The sequence below is a fragment of the Carcharhinus amblyrhynchos genome, chromosome 7 (genome assembly GCF_965287045.1).
Source record: "Carcharhinus amblyrhynchos chromosome 7, sCarAmb.v2.hapA, whole genome shotgun sequence".
Taxonomy (NCBI): domain Eukaryota; kingdom Metazoa; phylum Chordata; class Chondrichthyes; order Carcharhiniformes; family Carcharhinidae; genus Carcharhinus; species Carcharhinus amblyrhynchos.
Window position 1 is genome coordinate 103573943 of NC_137330.1, and position 21304 is coordinate 103595246.

The 21304-nt window shown below is 41.7% G+C and overlaps 1 protein-coding gene across 3 annotated transcripts in view; it reads left to right on the forward strand.

The window, feature by feature from the left end:
- Positions 1-21304, forward strand: part of armc2 (armadillo repeat containing 2) — a 146177-nt gene that overhangs the window by 66899 nt on the left and 57974 nt on the right. For all 3 annotated transcript variants that reach the window (XM_080192867.1, XM_080192868.1, XM_080192869.1), the window contains 2 exons: positions 723-946; positions 19857-20002. In XM_080192867.1, coding sequence (XP_080048993.1) covers positions 723-946; positions 19857-20002 — 370 coding nt within the window. The remainder of the gene's footprint in view (positions 1-722; positions 947-19856; positions 20003-21304) is intronic.

A 21304-nucleotide genomic window follows, 5' to 3' on the forward strand; every position in this document is an offset into this window, starting at 1 on the left:
CTTACCTGTTCACTAACTGGAGTGCTCAAATTGCAGTTATGTGGAGCATGTCTATTTTGCGCTGATTCTGGATGGGCAAACACGGTGGTGAAGGGGGAAGTGCTGGTAATGTTGGGCGTGCAGCCCATTAAGTCAATTTATATGCATGCAAAGGCATTTAAATGGCCGTCGTGCCAGTTTCAGGTGTGATTCTGATTGCGGCCATTTTGGGCTCTTGGTAAGGGAAGATCCTGCGTTGAGGCGGGCACAGGTCGAGCTACTTGCCTCACGCCCAACTTTACCAAGTTTTCACGCCCGAATACAGGTGCAACTTGATGGCAAAATCGGGCCCAAGGTGTCTAGTGTCAAATATTGGAAGTAAATTGTCTTAAGCACTTTCCTATATTTATCACGTAGATTGTAGGTTATAGAACGAAAATGACAATTAGAAATAGAACGACTATTAATCTTACATTTTATTTTATATTTTGTTTTAATGATTCTATTTTCATGTTCTTATGTGTTTTTAAATATTCAAAGTAAATTATTGTAAGGACTTTCTAATATTTACTATTGCTTTCTCTGTTTACATAGAGTAAGTATAATAAATATTAAATAAAGTATGAAATTAAGACTTTTTTCTAACAATGGTGAACAGGAAACAGAAGTAATATATTACTTCTGTGACTGTTTAATCATTTAAATTAATTTAATACATTTACTAAAGAGTGTATTCTCTGCAGATTGCTTGGTGGAAGTCTTCAGTCTGGCAGATCCACTTGGGAACATCGATGCTTTTTTATACTGTATGGGAACCATTAAATTCCTTTCTGGAAACATGATCCTACTCAAAGACCTGCTCAACAAAGGTTTAGTTGAAACTTTAGTGCAGTTAATGAAGAAGATTAATGATGCCAACAGAACAAGCGACACATATCTTTGCAGCTCAGGACACTTACTGGTCCAGGTTAGTAACATTGTGATAATTAATTTGTTATACATTCATGCTGTTATTTTTCATGGTCACAACTACAAAATGGAAAGATAGGAAAGTGTCCCTCGCAGTTTTTACCACATGACACAGCCTCCATTCACTGCCTTGATGAATATACCACTCACTGACCAAACTCATCAAAGTCTTTTTGTAACATCTATGAAACCTTCCTCATCTTGCATCCTAACTTCAAATGTTTTTCATTATCCTTCTCCCTTATTTAAACAGTAATGCATCCATAATAGATTTATTTTCATTACTTGGTGTAGGAAGATGCGGCGGCGCGGGCTCGTTGGGCCGAAGGGCCTGTTTCCCGTGCTGGGTTGTTCTTTGTAATTGTGCATTTGGCACAATGTATTCTTGCTTTCTTTCACTAACTAATAATGGATAATACAATAATGTTTGCATATTATTATGTTTATGAATTACGAAAAACGTACAGATATTTGACTGGAAATGATCTGCAGCACCATGTAAAATGGAATAGATCTTACATAAACATAAGTTCATTATAAGCCCTGCTGCTTGTATCCTAACTCTCACATACTCTCTCATGGTCAGTGCAGGCTTGGAGGACTGGAGGAACAAAGGACCTGTTCCTGTGCTATAATTTTCTTTGTTCTTTGAATCCTGTTCATCCCACATCTCATCATAGTCATTATGCAGAGAAGGAGGCTATTCAATCCATGCCAGTTTTCTTTAGAGCAGTTCAGTCAGTCCAATTTTTCTACCCTATTCCTGTAGCCTGCCAAGTTTATTTCCCTCAAATGCCTATCCAATTTACTGTTGAAATCATTGATTGTCTATTCCACCATCTTCTTAGGCAACTGAACTACATTAGTCCTGCAATCTATTTTGTTCTCTCCTCCATTAAGTTGCTTCTTAAAATCCACCTTTTTCTGACCTATTATCATCTTACATGGGTTGGTGTCCTTTTCTGATAATTGTTCCTTTGAAATGCCTTGGGACCTCTTATTATGATTAAAGCTTTATACAAATGCAAGTTGTTGTTACATTTTAGAGTTCAAGCCATTGCAAGATTGGAATCTTTTACTTGTTCCACTAACGTAAATATTCAGAACAATTGTGAACATTATTAAAATAGTGGAAATAAAAGCAAATTACAGCGGATGCTGAAATCTAAAACATGACAGAAAATGCTGGAAATTCCCTTCAGGCTTGACAGCATCTGTGGCAAGAGAATAGAGTTAGCGTTTCGAGTCTGGATAATCCTTTGTCAGAACCAAATGGTGGAAATGTCTACTTCCAAAATAGTGAAAATATCTGAAATAAGTTAAAAATACACAGCAGTGAATATTATGTTTGGAACTAATTTAGCCAAGGAATCCAGGTTACTTTATAAACAAGAATAAAATTAGGAAAATAATATTAAGTTAATTTATTGCATTCCATTCCATTGTATTGTATTCTAATGTTTAATCTAGAACCTGCATCCCAAAAGGTGTGGATTGGCTGCTGAGGCAGATGAAATTTTCAAGACTGAGATTGGTTGATAAATGTATGGCAGGAATATGTATGGGGCAGCTTGGTGGCACAGTGGTTAGCACTGCTGTCTCACAGCGCCAGGAACCCAGGTTCAGTTCGACCTTGATAGACTGTCTGTGTGGAGTTTTCACGTTCTCCCCATGTCTCTGTGTGTTTCCCCCAGATGCTCCAGTTTCCCCCCACAGTCCAAAGATGTAGGAATGAGGTTGATTGACCATGCTGAATTGCCAAGTGTCCCAAGATGTGTAGGTTAGGAAGATTAGCAGGGTAATAAAAATTAGCAGGGTTACAGGGATAGGAACTGAATGGGATTGTTGTCGGTGCAGACTCGATGGGCCAAATGGCCTCCTTCTGCACTGTTGAGATTCTATGATTCTATGAGGTGGATTGAATAGAGTTGAGAATGGAGTTGAGGTGCAGATTAACCATGATCTAATTTACTGGTGAAACACTCATGATGGACTGATTGGGAGAACAGACCAACAAGTTAAACATACCAATAAAAGCAAATTACTGTGGATGCTGGAAATCTTAAATAAAAAAGATAAAATGCTGGAATAACTCAGCTGGTTTGGCAGCATCTGTGGAGAGAGAAACAGAGTTAACGTTTCAAGTTCATAGGATTCCTTAATTTGTTTCTAAAAAAAATCAGGGTGGAATGAAAAACATCTTGCTGATTTGTTATTGCTTATTTTATGTTACTGCCCAAAACCAATTTCGCCTACTTATTTTTAAAGACCCAGCAATAAAAATTAACTCTTTTACAACTACTTCCTGTGGATAAATTATTTTAAAAATCTACAGATATCACTTTTTCAAATTGATGATGATTATGGATGAATGGGAAAAGGAATTGGCACATATATTTATGCTTTGCTGAGGTACTTGGAGCTAGGTCTCTTCTCCCTGGAGAGACGAAGGTTGAGAGGCGACCTGATAGACGTTTATAAAATGTTGAGAGGAATAGATAGGGTGGATTCTCGGAGGCTATTTCCCAGGGCTGAAATGGTCGCTATGAGAGGACACAGGTTTAAGGTGCTGGGAAGTAAGTACAGAGGAGATGTTAGGGGTAAGTTTTTCACTCAGAGGGTGGTGAGTGAGTGGAATTGGCTGCCATCAGTGGTGGTAGAGGCAAACTCGCTGGGGTCTTTTAAAAGACTTCTGGATGAGTATATGGGATTTAATGGGATTGGAAGTTACAGATAGTTCTGTGGCTTGGTAGGTATGGATGTGATCGGTGCAACTAGTGGGCCGAAGGGCCTGTTTGTGCTTTAGTGTTTTATGTTCTATGATTAGTTTTACCCAAATCAACCAGTGGGTGGTGCTCTTGCTGTGCATCAGCTAGTTTGAAAAGTAAAGAGGCCTGTAAATGCACTGCCAGCATTCTGCTGACCACCTTTTCTGCATTTGTTTGAAACTAATACAATGACCCCAGTAACTTCTAACTCACTGGAATGGTACCACCAGTGTGAAGCAACTTTTAATTGGTGGTAGCTGAAGGTGTCGATGTTTCCGCCCTCCCCCTTATCACTTGTGCATTGATAGTAAAGCCAATTAGAATTTCTCTGTGTTTCTTTGCATTGACCTTGGATCAGCCGAGTGCTGTCATGAACTAAGCAAGTGTCACGGTTAGATCCAACATTAGAAAAGTCTTCAGTGCTATTTTTTGAAATGAAAAATGTTTCAAGTTCATGGGGTTTTTTTATTGATTGATTCATGTCACTGCTAATTTTGATTTATCTATACAGTACTCTTCTAAATAATGTGTCTCTGGTATTTTTGATCTCCAGCCTTGCATGAATCATCTCCATACCTGAGGTTAGCCTAGCGTTTAATGTACTTCCTTGTGTGTATGAGATTGATAACCGTAGGACAGTAACTCTTCGTTGCTTAGGTTCCCATTATCCATAGTCTAGGCCAAATTTTACAATAGTTATTTAAATAAAAACAAAATGCTGAAATTAAAACAAAACATGATGGAAACACTTAGCAGGACAAGCATCATCTGTGGAGCAAAAAACAGAGGGTTAATGGGTATTGGATGCGGGTGATGAGGTTAAATGGTGATGAACACTGCGTGCATCGGGACGTTGACTGCAAGCTGTCAACTTCCAAGTGATCTTGGAGGCGGGTTAGCATTTCAAACATGTCATTGAGGGTGGGAAGCCTTGGGTTTAACTCACTTTGCAGATTTAACTGTGTCTGACAGGGTTTGCTGGGCTTCTGAAAATCTAGCAGCTACAGGCTAGGTCAGCCTCAGGGAAAAGTCACTCGTCTTCACAGCAATCCTGATGCTCCGGGGCAACAGAAATGCTTCCCCTTTTCATGACCCTGCCCGCCCCAAAGCTCCCCATTCTGTATAAGCCCAGAACTCAGTGTCGGGATCAGATTCCCCATCCCCAATTAGGGTCTGTGCTTGGACTGTTGGGAAGAGGAGATGCTGGTGTTGGATTGGGGTAAACACAGTAAGAAATCTCACAACACCAGGTTAAAATCCAACAGGTTTATTTGGTAGCACAAGCCACTAGCTTTCGGAGCACTGCCCCTTCATCAGGTGAGTGGGAGTTCTGTTCACAAATAGGGTATATAAAGACACAAACTCAATTTACAAACCCTCTCTCCACTCACATTATCTGTGTCTTTAAGACTTGATTACCTGTAAAGATTCGCATTCCAACCATTATTTTGTAAACTGGGTTTGCGTCTTTATATGTCCTGTTTCTGAACACAACTCCTACTCATCTGTTGAAGGAGCAGCACTCCGAAAGCTAGTGGCTTCTGCTACCAGCCCTCCCCACCCTGCTGTCAGCATATCAGCAAGATTAACAACCTTTCATCAGGAGTGATATATCTCTTTGTACTGACCTTGGTTCAGCCCAACGGAAGCAAAATAAAATGATGTCTTGGACAAACAAGTCCATTCTGATGAATGTTCTTGATCTGAAATGTTAACTCTGCTTTTCTCTCCATTTTTGGATCTGCTTTTGATTGATTTGATTTATTATTGTCACGTGTATTGGTATACAGTGAAAAGTATTGTTCTTGCATGAACCGTTCATAGAGAAGGAAATGAGAGAGTGCAGAATGTAGTGCTACAGTCATAGCTAGGGTATAGAGAAAGATCAACTTAATATGAGGTAGGTCCATTCAAACGTCTAATGGCAGCAGGGAAGAAGCTGCTTTTGAATTGTTTGGTACATAACTTCAGACTTTTCTATCTTTCTCGCAATAAAAGAAGGTAGAAAAGAGTATGCTCAGGGTGTGTGGGGTCCTTGATTATGCTGGCTGCTTTTCCGAGGCAGCGGAAGTGTAAACAGAGTCAGTGGTTGGAAAGCTGGTTTGTGTGATGGACTGGGCTTCGTTCACAACCCTTTGTAGTTTCTTGAACAGAGCAACAGCCATACCAAGTTGTGATACAACCAGAAAGAATGCTTTCTGGGGTGCATCTGTAGTAGTTGGTGAGAGTCGTAGCAGGCATGTCAAATTTCCTTACCCTCCTGAGAAAGTAGAGGCGTTGGTGGGTTTTCTTAACGATAGTTTTGGGATAGTAAGGAAATTTGACATGCCTGCTATGACTCTCACCAACTGATATCTTTGGCATGGAGGGACAAGGACAGGTTGGTGGTGATTTGAACACCTAGAAACTTCGTGGGAGGTTTTGTGAGAAGTAAGTCCTCCCTCACAAATTTGATTGAATTCTTTGAGGAGGTAAGTGTGTAGATGAAGGTAGAGCAGTTGATGTCGTATACATGGATTTTAGTAAGGTGTTTTGATAAGGTTCCCCACAGTAGGCTCATGAAGAAGGTAAGGAGGCGCGGGATAGAAGGGAATTTGGCTGATTGGATAAGTAACTGACTATCTCATAGAAGTCATGATGTGGAGATGCCAGCATTGGACTGGGGTAAACACAGTAAGAAGTCTGACAACACCAGGTTTAAGTCCAACTGATTTATTTGATCGGTTTACTATCACATAAATCGGTTGGACTTAAACATGGTGTTGTCAGACTTTGTACTGTGTCTCATAGAAGACAGAGGGTGATGGTGGAAGGAAAATTTTCAGACTGGAAGCTAGTTACCAGCGGTCTACCACAGGGGTCAGTGCTGGGTCCTCTGCTATTTGTGATTTTTATCAATGACTTGGAAGAGGGGGCTGAAGGGTGGGTTAGTAAATTTGCTGACGACACCAAGATTGGTGGAGTAGTGGATGAGGTGGAGGGCTCTTGCAAGCTGCAAAGAGACATTGATAGGAGGCAGAGCTGAGCCGAAAAGTGGCAGATGGAGTTTAACCCTGATAAGTGCGGGGTGATTCATTTTGATGGGACAAACTTGAATGCAGATTACAGGGTCAACGGCAGGGTTCTGAGGAATGTGGAGGAACAGGGAGATCACTGAAGGTTGCCATTCAAGTGGATAGAGCCGTGAAGAAGGCTTATAGTATGTTAGTGTTTATTAACAGGGGGTTTGAGTTTAAGAGCCATGGGGTTATGCTGCATCTATACCGGACATTGGTGAGACCACATTTGGAATATTGTGCTCAGTTCTGGTCACCTCACTATAAGAAAGATGTGGAAGCATTGGAGAGAGTGCAGAAGAGATTTACCAGGATGCTGCCTGCTTTGGAGGGTAGGTCTTATGAGGAAAGGTTGAGGGAGCTGGGGCTTTTCTCTTTAGAGCGGAGGAGGATGAGAAGCGACTTAGTAGAGGTTTATAAGATGATGAGGGGGATAGATAGAGTGGACATGCAGGGACTATTTCCTCAGGTGGATGTAGCTGTTACCACGGGGCATAACCGTAAGGTTCATGGTGGGAGGTATAGGAGGGATGTCTGAGGTAGATGCTTCACTCAGAGAGTGATCCGGGTGTGGAATGCACTGCCTGCTGTGATAGTGGAGTCAGACACTTTAGGAACTTTCAAGTGGTTATTGGATAGGCACATGGAGCACACCAGAATGATAGGGAGTGGGATAGCTTGATCTTGGGTTTGGACATAGCTCAGCACAACATTGAGGGCCAAAGGGCCTGTACTGTGCTGTACTGTTCTATATTTCCATGTAAACTTGAAGCTCTTGGCCATTTCCACTTTATCCCCAGACAGGCATGTCCTCCACTAGCCTTCCTGATGTCAATGAATATTTCCTTCATTTTGCTGACACAGAGAGAGATTATTGTCATTGCAGTTTGTTACTGTTAGCTTAATGTTTCAATCAATGATTTAAGTTGCATCTTTTATTTGCTATACCAGATGGATTGCAGCAGTTCAAGAAGGTAGCTCACTACCACCTCTCAAGGGCAGATAGGGATGGCTAACAAACCCTTCCCAATAATGCTCATAGCCTGTGAAAGAATTAAAAAATTATGCCATATTGTTACCTCTTTCAAGGGCCATTCAAATGTTTAAAAATGTTTATTTTTAATCAATACTTATGCCTGTGCATTGAAAATATTCAAGGGAAGTGAAATGGAGTCCTAGCAGCACCATATATCATTCAAATCCTTTTTGATGCCCTTCCTAGAGACTAGTTGTACAGTGTCATTGGCTGTGGCCGTATATCTGTATGATGTATAAGGGGTATGTTGGTCTTCTTTCAAAAGCAGAAAGTTATATGGCATGAGAGAAATTTTGTTCCAAAAAGACTATCAAACTTTTGGAAAATGATTTTTCTTGAGGCTTAAAGCAATATTGGGCTGGGTGTATTTAATAATTTTCGTCACGTTTTTGTCAATCATCATCATTTTGACTAAAAAATATGACTAATAAGTATCAAGGTAAAGCTGGCTGTTTGTTTGACTCTGGATATTTTCTTCACAAGCAGTGAGCTCATCTGTGCAATTATACTTGTGTCTTTATGCCATCTTGCAACAAACACATTTAATGTCCTTGTTTTTAGAAGCAACACCTAGTGATATTGGTGTTCCTTCTGCCTTACTCAAGTTAATCCTGTAACCTGACAATAAGCCAATATCCAGCTACTGAGAGTGGTTTTACTGTTGCTAGCAAATTATCTGCATACATGGGGATAGAAATTCATCTGCCTCAAATATCGGACATGGGGTTTACATTTCATGACCTAACCATGCCTATTCATAATGACATGGGTAAGATGCAAATCTACCCACCTCATCTGAATGATTGATTTTAGCTAGTTGCATCTCCAATGTAATTTTTCCTTCTTAATGGCACTGGTGATACTGTGCATACAGAACGTGACAGCACCTTTACAGACCAGCCGGTACAGGCACCCTGCTCTTTCTTAAAGGCCAGATGCCTCTTAAAAGGGAATTACACAAAATGTTTTCTGCAATAGATATTTGTGCAAACTGACCACTAAAACAGACGAGGGATCCAGAATGAGACCCTCAAGGACCATCCTCAAGAGGAAGTGGGAGCAGGGGGCCATGAAGGTCAGCTCTGGAGTCTGGTCCAAGAACTTGGCAGCAGTGCTTTGCGCATTCTGATGACCTCAAGTAGGTTTTCAACATTAGAGAATGAATCTTCACATGACATTTCCTACCCATCACACCACCACCACCACTGTCTCATGCTGCTTAATGCACCTCATCCCCATCACTCACTCAGTAGCACTCAAGACTCAAGCTTAACCTCCAGATACTCACCTCCTGATACTCCACCTCATCCTCAAACCTCTTACTGCTTGAACGTATTCCCCCAGCTATTCAATTACACTAGACATATAACAGTGTCATACAACCACTGACATTTTATTCTCTCTTGCAGGGTAAGGTGACACAGAGTAGAAAGTACCAGTGCAGAGCTGTGGCATACATGGATGCTTACATTTCCTGAGTCTTGAGATGTTTCTCAGCATGATGGCACTGACTGCCAAAAAGTACTTGCACAACTCTATTGGGCAGTGAGTTCCAGGACTTTGACCCAGTGATAGTGAAAGAACGGCAAATAGATTTCAAAACCAGAATGGTTTGTGTCCTGGAGAGGGACTTGCAAATAGGATGTTTTCTTGCGTTTGCTACCTTTGTTCTTCTAGGGTCACAGGTTTGGAAGATACTGTTGAGGAAAATTTGCTGACTTGCTGCAGTGCACCTACTTTGAATGGATTGTTAATCTTGACATCAAATTCTAACTGTTTCCTCAGCCATACAAATACAAAAGTCTTGTTGATTATAGACATTACAGCCACTGCACCAATGATGGAGAGAGTGAATTTTTCGGATAGTCACTAACGTTCCCAGGAAACAGACTGTTTTATCCTGGATGATCTTGGGTGTTGTTGGAGCTTCATTCATCCAGGCAAATGTAGGGTATTCCATTATACACTCAGCTTGTGCCAGGTAGAGGATGGACACATTGAGGAATCAGGAATTAGATCACCTGTCACAGAATACCTGTCCTCTGGCCTGCTTTTAATTCAGAGTATTTATGTGGCTCCTGTAGTTGAGGTTCTGGTCAATGGTGACTTCCAGAATGCAGATTAATGCCATTAAATGTGGTCATTGCCTGACACTGGTATGATGCAAGAACAACTCAAAAAATTGTTATGTATCATTCACCAGGCAAGCCTGAATATTATCCAAATTTTGCTGCCTCTGGCAGGAACTGTTATCTGCAAAGTTGTGAATGAAGCAAAATACTGTGCAGTCACCAGCAAACATCCCCACATCTGACCTTATGATTGAAGGCAGATCATTGATGAAGCAGCTGAAGATAATTGGGCCTCGAACACCCTGAGGAATTATGCTTCAAAGCTAAAATAATTGGCCTTCAATAACCACATCCGTTTTCCTTTGCGTTAAGTATGTCCCCAGCCAGTGGAATGTTTCTCTTCCTGATTTTTATTGACTTTGATTTTACAAGGGCTCCTTGATGCCATACTTGGTCAAATGCTGCTTTGATGTCAAGGATAGGCACTCTAACCTTACCACTGGAATTCAGCTCTTTTGTTCAATTTTGGATAAAAGCTCTATAATGAGGTCTGAAGCTGAGTGATCCTGTCAGAAACCAAATTGACCATCACTGAGCAGGTTATTGGTGAGTTAGTGCTACTTAATCATCAGTTCCATCACTTTACTCATGACTAAGAGCAGCTTGTTGGGGCAGTAATTCATAGAATCAAAGAATCCATACAGTGCAAAAGGAGGCTCTGCTAATTCCCCTGACACTAATGGACAGTTTAGCATGGCCAATCCATCTAACTCACACAGCTTTGGACTGTGGGAGGAAACCCACACAGACATGGGGAGAACTTGCAAACTCCATACACACAGTGGCTCAAGCTGGGAATCAAACCTGGGTCCCTGGTGCTGTGAGACAGCAGTGCTTGCCACTGTGCCGCCCCTATGAAGTTACTCTGAAAATTCACTAGTTGTCACACTCCGGCGCCTGTTGGAGTACTCTGAGGGAAAATTTAGCATAGCCAATACATCTGACTAGCACATCATTCAGCCTGTGGGAGGAAACTGGAGCACACAGAGAAAACCCACGCAGACAAGGAGAGAACATGCAGACTCCGCACAAACGGTGACTCAAGCCGGGAGTCGAACGCGGGTCCCTGGCGCTGTGAGGCAGTAGTGCTAACCACTGTGCTACCCCTCAGCATTTCCTTTCATCATTGTAAACTTTATTGTGTGAGAATTAACACTAAAAATATGTTCTGCCATTTGTCACAGGATAAATCCAGGAAATTTTTCTTTGACTTTAGCATCCAGGATTATAGAATTTAATGTAGCTTCCTTTCATTGAAGAGCATTTCTGAAACAGCACAACACAATCAGCACTCTTTCTCCAGTTCACAAATTGGCAGAATTATTGAGTTCAGTTTCAACTCACCATGGTGGAACTCATAACATTTGAGTTGTTAGTCCAACACAATAACTACCATTGAGTTAGATTCACTTTGATGTAAATAATCTTTTAATTAATGTTTGATTTTTCATTTTTGGTTGTAAATGTACCTGTAGAATTATTGACCCACTCCTTTAAAAGCAATAAAATTGAAGATTGGACTGCTAGAGCGTTAACAGAGATTCAGATAAGATAAACTTCTCATGTCAACTATAGAAAAACATAGCACTCAAAGTTCTCTGTTCACAAAAACAAGTGCTAAATTGTATATCTTTTTGACAGAACAGCTATGGAAAGTGGTTTAAAGATAGTTACAGTAAATTATTTGTTATGGCATTATGTCCCCTGACAAAAACTCTGAATTTCTGCACTTAAACAGCATATTTTGCTCTATACTATCAATTAACGTGGAAAGTCTGGGAGACAATATATGTATTTGGGTAATAATAATACACTGATAATCGTAAATTCTTTTTCAAGGTTAACATACCCGGCTGAATTTGTGTTTGAAAGTAAAAGTGAAGATAGGGGAAGAAATTCACACAATGCTTCAGAAATTCAAGCAACATGTTTAAATTGTTGAATATCAAACTGAAAAGGTTAAAATATTTCTCTTGCTTGTTTCACAACTGACTTTCAGCCAATAATTTAGGCCAAAATTCCAATGAAAGAGCCTCATATTTTTAGGCTATCAGTCCTGTGGATAAGACGTCAAACAAACCAAAGTTCCATCAACTTGTGCAAGTAGTCATCCCTTGGCACTATCCAAAAAGCAGGAAGTTTTTCCCAAAGTTATGGTCAACACCCTTCCCGCAACCAAAACCATCAAGAAAACATATTCCGATATTTCTTATTGCTACTACTGGGTTATTGCTTGCTTAGTTTGACTGCTAAGATTGTCACTATAACCAATGTATTGAGTACTTTGAGACAATAAGGTGCTTCATAAAAGCACATTTCTATTTTTGGTAAACTGACCTGTTGTTGACCAAGAAAGGGCACCACCTTGTTTGGATTTTAATTTGCTTGTTTTGCTTGAGCTTGAGGAACACACTGTTCTTGAACTTATGAGACTTATTGACTGAGGTGATATTTTCTGTAAAGGACTGAATGTGATATAAACAGAGCAATTGCTGGCCCCTTTCCAACAGGTTTTTGGGAGTGATAATGATATATGGGCATAGCTATGTACTGCAAATAAATACAAGAGTCAGTCTTTACGATTCTTGTTTACACTGCAGCTTGTACAGATTGAAATTGCAACAGATGGCGTGCATCTATTGCTGAATAAATATTACAACTTAAAAATTGGAGGAGTTCAGCATCTGAAACTGATGAGTATTTCCAATAATAGAAACATGGTTTTAGTTCACTATTTTCTGCACGTGTGCTGAGGCACATGTACATTTGCTGTGATCAACTTTTTTCTTCCTGTTTTAAAACAGCAGCTAATCTTGTTCAACCTATAAAGTTAGTGAGCAGGGTTTTCCTCATAGGTGTCAGAACCACATTGTTAAGCTCAACGCTGTTGAGTGTCTCCAGGGCATCTTGTGGCATGGTTTGTTCTGTAATAATATGTTAATTAAATGAATCTCATGACACTAGCAAAGCTCAAGTCGTCTCTGTTCTCATTTATCATTCCCAACCAGGAGGGCCCTGTCTCAAGGTCCGTGCCCACTCTTGTGTTGAAACTGCCCAGTAGATAAAGTTATTCTGACTTGCGGATTCTTCTGATAGCAATGTCAAGCTACTCATAGAATTGGTCATTTGCCTCTGGTGCACAACATTGGAACATTGACACTCATCCTTTTGAATTGAGTTTGAATTGAAAGGGGGATAATGAGAGCAATTGTGAACCATTTGTGGGAGGTTCTGTTGTCAAAAGTAGCAAATTCCTTGCACCGAAGTCTGTATCTTGCTCATGTATTTGCCCTCAACGCTTCCTTTGCCAGATGAACGTGTAATGTTTCTCTTTCAGCGATCTGCTCTTGGCGAGCCATGTAGGGAAGCTTCTTTTAGGGAAGTTATGTCAGTGTTCAGCCTATCAAGTTCCATGTCAATTGCAGCTGTCTTACACATGCAATTGAAGACCTGCAAGTTATTTGTTCATCCTATGCACATGATCCTGATGTTCTAGCTTGCCAATCAGAGTCAGTATCTTCTTTTTGTTCAACTTGTTTGTGTGGCGTGGTGGAGACTGTCTACTTGTTAAGACAAAGCTCTAAGCTCCAAGCACACGTTGAAGCAGATTGACTGTAGTGGGTCAACACTTAGTAGTCAGGGGCTGTTCAAATTGAGTGGCTGGCCAGTGGGACACAGTGGTCCCTCCCACAGTTAGAAACAGCCTGTAGCACCTGTTTTCTGCTCCTATCAAGCTGGGCTATCATTTGTAACTGTTGTCTCCCTATTATGGTAATGTTCAGCAGCAAAGCTGAAGGGTCACATTCAAGGTGCAAGCCTAAGAAAAGTTAATGGAGATGCTTGGTTGCTAAAGTATCATGGCCTCCCTATTGACCACTTCCCACCCCCAGTTGAGTCCAAAGGAATGCTGCAAAGCACTATATTTGGCAATGGCTCAGTTGCAGGAGTTGCTGGGAAGATTATATATTTAGAAATTTGCCCACCTTTGCATTTCACTTCAGACTTTTTTGTCAGGATTTACTCCCTTAGCCTTTAACTTTCCCAAGGTGTCCACAAGTTGCGGAGCTGATCATTCGCAGCTGGGAATTTGATCCACAAGTGCCAGGGCTTGTTTACACACTATGATCGGAATGCGGGTCCTCTAGCAGAGATATTTGAATTATCGATAGTCACAGATGAGGTGCCTGAAGATTGGAAAGTATCAAATGTTGTGCATTTGTTTAAAAAGGGCTGCAAGGAAAAGCCTGGGAACTACAGGCTCACATCTGTGGTGGCTAAGTTGTTGGAAGTTATTTGAGAGACAGGTTCTACATGCATTTGGAGACGCAAGGACTGATTAGCGACAGTCAGCGTGGCTTTGTGAGTGGAAACCATGTCTCAAAGATTTAATTTTTTTGAAGGGGTAACCAAGAAGGTAGATGAGGGCACTGTAGTTGATGTTATCTACATGGACTTTAGCAAGGCCTTTGACAAGATACCACATGTTAGGTTGTCACATAAGGTTAAATCTCATAGGATCCAGGGTGAGATAGCTAAATGGATACAAAATTGACTTGATGACAGAAGCCAGAGGGTGGTTGTACAGAGGTGTTTTTCAAACTGGAGGCCTGTGACCAGCGTTGTGCCACAGGGGTGAGTGCTGTGTTCACTGTTAATTGTTATTTATATTAATGATTTGGATGAAAATATAGGAGGCAAGGTTAGTAAGTTGCAGATGACACCAAGATTGGTGGCATATTGGACAGCGAAGAAGGCTATCTTGGATTGCAACGGGACCTTGATCAGTTGGGCCAGAGGACTGACAAATGGCAGATGGAGTTTAATTTAGATAAATACAAAGTGATGCATATTGGTAGATTGAACCAGAGCAGGGCTTACTCTGTTAATGATAGGACACTGGGGGGAGTTACAGAACAAAGAGATTCAGGGGTACATATTCATAGCTCCTTGAAAGTGGAGTCACAGGTGGACAGAGTGGCGAAGAAGGCATTCGGCACGCTTGGTTTCATTAGTCAGAACATTGAATACAGGAGTTGGAACATCTTGTTGAAGTTGTACAAGACATTGATAAGGCCACACTTGGGGTAATGTGTATATTTCTGGTCACCCTATTATAGAAAATATATTATTAAACTAGAAAGACTGCCGAAAAGATTTACTAGGATTCTAATAGGACTTGATGGTTTGAGTTATAAGAAGAGGCTGGGTACACTAGGCCTTTTTTCTCTGGAGTGTCAGTATCTTTTCCCAAATGTAGGCGAGTCTAAAACTAGAGGACGTAGGTATATGGTGAGAGAGGAGAGAGACAAAAGTGTTCAGAGGGGCAATTTTTTCACATAGAGGTGGTGAGTGTCTGGAACCAGCTGCCAGACATAGGAGTAGAGGAGGGTACAATTTTATCTTTCAAAAAGTGTTTAGACAATTATATGGGTAAATGGGTACAGAGGGCTATGGGCCAAATGCGAGCAATAGGAACTAGCTTCGAGGTTTAAAAAGAAAGGTGGCATGGACAAGTTGGGCCAAAGAGCCTGTTTTCAAGCTGTGACTCTATGACCTCGGGTGGAATTTTAAGGTATCAAGGTGAGCGAGACTAAAATCCCAACCCATATGTCTGCATGCCAAATCTCCTCTTAAGTTCCAGCATGGGGCCACAAGAGCCCCAGTTTCCACATGTCACTATGAGGAGTCACAGCTGAGAACTCGCTGATGGAGAGGCTGTGTACTGACAGGGAGAGACTTATACATTCGGCCCTCTTTGCTCTGCTGCTAGCCAGCAATGCAGGCTGAAGATGAGAAACAAACTGGCACAAAAAGTCAAAAGCACACTAACTCGCTTTATCTGCACACTAGATGTAGTCAGAAAAGATTCAATTTGTGTAACAGATCATATTTCCCTTGAAGTTCTGCAGAAGCAAAAGGCTGACTATTTGTTGCACTAGTTCAGCTGCTTTGTGGTTTTATAAAAGCTATCTATTTTGTGTTTCCATTGTATTTAATCTCAATTTCTGCATTGAGCAACTTAGTAATTTCACTTTACATCTGAACTTCCTCCGCCCCTCTCTTGAGGTGGAATTATACAGCCCCTCCCATTGGTGAGATTTCATGGTCCCACTGAAATCAATAGACTTTTGAATGGCTCATCACATTTTATGGTCTCACCATGAAATTTTGCCCTTGAATTCCCAATGACACCTTTCTCATAAGAAATAGGAGCAGGAGTAGGCCATCTAGCCCTTCGAGCCTGCCCCGCCATTCAATAAGATCATGGCTGATCTGTCGTGGCTCAGTTCCACTTTCCCGCCCTCTCCCCATAACCCTTAATCCCCTCTCTTATCAAAAACCCATCAACCCACGTCTTAAAAATATTTAGCGAGGCAGCCTCCACCACTTCAACGGGCAGAGAGTTCCAGAGATTCACCACCCTTTGAGTGAAGAAGTTCCTCCTCAACTCCGTTCTAAACCGCCCCCGCTTTATCTTCAGGCTGTGCCCCCTAGTCCTACTGTCTTTTTTGAGCGGGAAGAGTCTCTCCACCTCTATCCTATCCATCCCATTCATCATCTTATACATCTCAATGAGATCTCCCCTCATTCTTCTAAACTCTAACGAGTACAAGCCTAGTTTATTCAGCCTCTCCTCATAGCTCAACCCCCTCAACTCCGGCATCAGCCTAGTAAACCTCCTCTGCACTCCCTCCAAGGCCAAAATATCTTTGCGCAGGTGCGGCGCCCAAAACTGCACACAGTACTCCAGCTGCGGCCTCACCAATGCCCTATACAGCCGCAGCAAGACCTCCCTACTTTTATATTCAATCCCCCTCGCTATGAAGGCCAGCATCCCATTTGCCTTCCTGACCACCTGCTGCACCTGCAAGCTGGGTTTTTGCGACTCATGCACAAGGACCCCGAGGTCCCTCTGCACCGTCGCCTGCTGCTTCTCAAAACCTATCACAATATAAACACTCCTACTCATATCATATAATCTCTCATCGCCTTGCTGCTGTAGATCACTGACAAAATAATCTCTGACCACTACTTCGTATCTGATCCTGGAAATCACTTAGAGGCTGGAACAGACCACTCTAGCAAACATGGCACCCTATATTTCTGTAATGCTAATTTCACATCTATTCATGAACTCTTTAGGGCCTCTCTTGTGGGAGTCTCCATTTCAGATCTACAAAGTGCTACCATGTGCTCTGGGGTAAAAACAGATGCTATCCGTCATTTAACCCCACATTTGAATTGAATATTCTGTTAGCTACCACTCCATTTGCTTTATATTGTCCTAGTCAGTTCCTATTGTCTGTGTTTTATGTTCTGCTAACATCCACCTTTTAAAATGTTGGACCTGAGGCTGGGCTTTTACATGGAATTGGTGACCCCATCCCCATCTCAGTGGGAAAATTGAGGGGCAAACATACCTCAACTGGCTGGGGAATATTATATTAATCAGGCCTGCTTTTGCCTGGGGTAAAGTGTCCCACCTACAAGATCTTCCAGTCAGTCAAAAGACCAGAAGCTAGAACATAAGAAATGGGAGCAGGAGTAGGCCATCTAGCCCTTTGAGCCTGCCCCGCCATTCAATAAGATCATGGCTGATCTGAAGTGGATCAGTTCCACTTACCCGCCTGCTCCCCATAACCTTTAATTCCCTTATTGATCAGAAGTCCTTCAGTTCCAGTGCTGAAAGTGTATGGTGTAGTTTGGTAGGTACCAAACTCTTTAATGATATAACTGATTAAAAAGTACGTGTATCAGGTGTGAACCAAATCATGGCAACAACAGGGATGAGGAAGCTCAAATCTCGCCATTGAGATTAGCATTTGGGTTCACGCACGATTTAGCAGTCATTATGGGAATCTCTCACAAGGTTTGGGGTGATGCTATCAAAGGAGTCTTGGTGAGTTGCTATAGTGCATCTTGTAGATGCTGCACACTGCTGTCACTGTGCATCAGTAGTGGAGGAAGTGAATGAACATAAGAACATAAGAAATAGGAGCAGGAGTAGGCCAACTAGCCCATTCGAGCCTGCCCCGCCATTCAATAAGATCATGGCTGATCTGTCGTGGCTCAGTTCCACATTCCCGCCCTCTCCCCATAACCCTTAATCCCCTCTCTCATCAAAAACCCATCAACCCGCGTCTTAAAAATATTTAGCGAGGCAGCCTCCACCACTTCAACGGGCAGAGAATTCCAGAGATTCACCACCCTTTGAGTGAAGAAGTTCCTCCTCAACTCCGTTCTAAACCGCCCCCCCTTTATCTTGAGGCTATGCCCCCTAGCCCTACTATCCTTTCTGAGCGGGAAGAGTCTCTCCACCTCTATCCTATCCATCCCATTCATCATCTTATACGTCTCAATGAGATCTCCCCTCATTCTTCTAAACTCTAACGAGTACAAGCCTAGTTTATTCAGCCTCTCCTCATAGCTCAACCCCCTCAACTCCGGCATCAGCCTAGTAAACCTCCTCTGCACTCCCTCCAAGGCCAAAATATCCTTGCGTAAGTACGGCGCCCAAAACTGCACACAGTACTCCAGCTGCGGCCTCACCAATGCCCTATACAGCCGCAGCAAGACCTCCCTACTTTTATATTCAATCCCCCTCGCTATGAAGGCCAGCATCCCATTTGCCTTCCTGACCACCTGCTGCACCTGCAAGCTGGGTTTTTGCGACTCATGCACAAGGACCCCGAGGTCCCTCTGCACCGTCGCCTGCTGCAGTTTTTCTCCACGTAAGTAATAATCCTTCCTACCGTTATTCCTACCAAAGTGGACCACCTCGCACTTGCCAACATTAAATTCCATTTGCCATTTCCTGGCTCAAGGCGGTGGAGTGTGTTTGTCCTCGACTGTGTTGAATTTCTTGAATGTTGTTGGAGCTGCACTCATCCTGGCAAGTGGAGAATATTCTATCACAATTCTGCCTGGTGGCTGTAAATGGTAGACAAGCTTTGGGGACTCGAGGCAAGTTCCTTGTTGCAGAATTCCCAGCCTCTAGTTTGTACTTGTAGCCACAGAATTTCTGGCTGGTCCAGTTAACTTTCTCATAAATACTAATAATCCAGAATGTTAATAGTAAGGGACTCAGTGATGGCAATAATGTTGAGTGTTATGGAAAATGGTTAGATTGACTTTCTGGTTGGAAATGGCTATTGCCTGGCATTTGTGTGCTGCAGGTGTTACTTGCCACTTATCAACCCAAGTCTGAGTGTTATCCACATCCTGTTAAATATGGATGTGGGCTGCTTCTAAGCAACCAACCTGCTTCCATAACTAAGTTTTGGTCGATTTTTCTTTTTTGATTATTTACATTGACAAGTAGAAGATCAGATGGTCTGGGTTGCAGCATTCATGATGTACACTGTTTCTGTGAACACCTGGCAGCAGAAAGGACATGTTCTGAAATTTGTCTCCCACAGATATGGGAAAACTCCACCTAGCAGCCTCACTGAGACAACAGCCCAGCTCAATTTGATTAAGGTTAGATTTTAAACTCCATCTCCTTGTATAGAAGTGGGATATTCAAAAAGCCATGATTTTTGTTGACACTAAAAGCAGAGTGATCAGCGTGTCAATAAAGTAATTCCATTTCTGCACGTTGAGATGAGGAGTTTAGTAAACTAAGTTATTTAAAATGAAGTCAGATTGTTGTCAGGTAGTTGTAAATGAGAGTAAGGAGAATTGCAACATCATGTAGTTAGGGAGACTAGTCTTTAGTTTCTGGTGCCAGGTGTTTTCAGTCTTAACGAAGCTGCCTTTAAAGTTGTCCATAATTCTATTAAATGCTTTTATTATAATGTGTCCTTAAAATGTTACAAGTTACAATGTAACTTTTTTTAAACAATCTTCTTAGTGTATCTTAAGTTTTATGAACAATTGCAAGTTTTTGAATGATTTGTTATTTTCTCACTGGAAGGTCACAGCTACTCTGAGAAATTTGGCAGACCTGCCTCAGTCCCGGTCCAAATTCCTAAGCACTGGAGCGCTATTGGAACTCTGTGTTTTACTGGAACAACACATTAATGATAAAGACATCTGTACTAACGTAGCCAGAATATTCAGGTAAAAGGGTAAAAACATTTATGACAATTGTTAGAACCTTCAAATAATTTGATTGACAAATTAGCTCAGAATTGAATTCTATTTTGCTTTAAACTTTATAGAGCTGTGCTCATACTTTCCAGCAAATTAGAACGGAGTGTCTAGATTAGAAACTACACTTTTTTTTATGTGTTCAAAAGAACTCGATAAAGATGTGAGGCACAAACACTAAAATAACCTGCTCTATTTAAATTCACAATTTTGAATGTTTTGGTAGAAAAGCAAAATAACATGGATATAGGAAATCTGAAATCAAAACAGAAAATACTAGAAATAATCCACAGGTCTTACAGCATCTGTGGAAAGAAAAGACAGACTTAACAGGCTAGGAATTCAGTCATGCGGCACTACAATGGCCTACCACTGCATCTCTGGGGCATGATATGCCACCAGCTGCTCTCTGCACAGCTCTTGCAGCGTTGTATCAGAATTTTGTCTGTTGGAAGGCTTTGAGTTGGTGCTATCCTGAGGTCACACAGCCAGGATTCCAAATGTAGACCATGCCTTGTGTACGTTGGCCTTCATCACTTTGCAAAGTGAGCTCTCCACTAACTTTCCTAAAAGTACTACACACCCAAATGGGGGAGACAGTAATTTTTGACAACTTTTTTCACTGCAATGTAAAATACTCTAGAGTGCTTCTTTAGGTCAGATCTCCTTGATTTACGGTAGCCTTGTCGGAATAACTTGTATAAAAAGACAGCAGTCTAGTTCCTCTGCATCTTCAGGTTAACAGGGAGATGAGCAGCTGCTTTGGAGAGGGTCGGAGCCGGATTCATCCATGTTCCTTGATGATGACAGACTGTTGTCCTTCCAGCCAGCCAAAGCACCCAGCATCTCATTGTTCATGCCTGTGAATGCTTTCCTGCATACTGCCCCATTGATGTTTTCTAAGTCCTTTATGGAATAACTTGTTTGCAATCTCACCCTGAAAAGCTGGCAAACAGACCATCCTTCACTTTTTAATCTGGCTGTGACCCACTCGTGCCTGGTGATTCACAATGTGCTGATTCCAACTAGCCTCTAGTGTACATTCAATGCCAAAATCTGAGCTGGAGGCTGCGAGTTTCAAATCAAGTAATGCGGCCTCTTTCTCAGTATCATGATGTTGCTCTCTCTCCTCCTGCCTTAGATTCTGGGGGTGGATAGGCAGCAATTCTTGGGTGTCTGAAAGCGGAAATTCGAAAAACAAAACAATGTCCTTCAGGGAAGGAAATCTGCCATTCATTCCAAGTCTGGCCTACATGTGACTCCAGATGCACA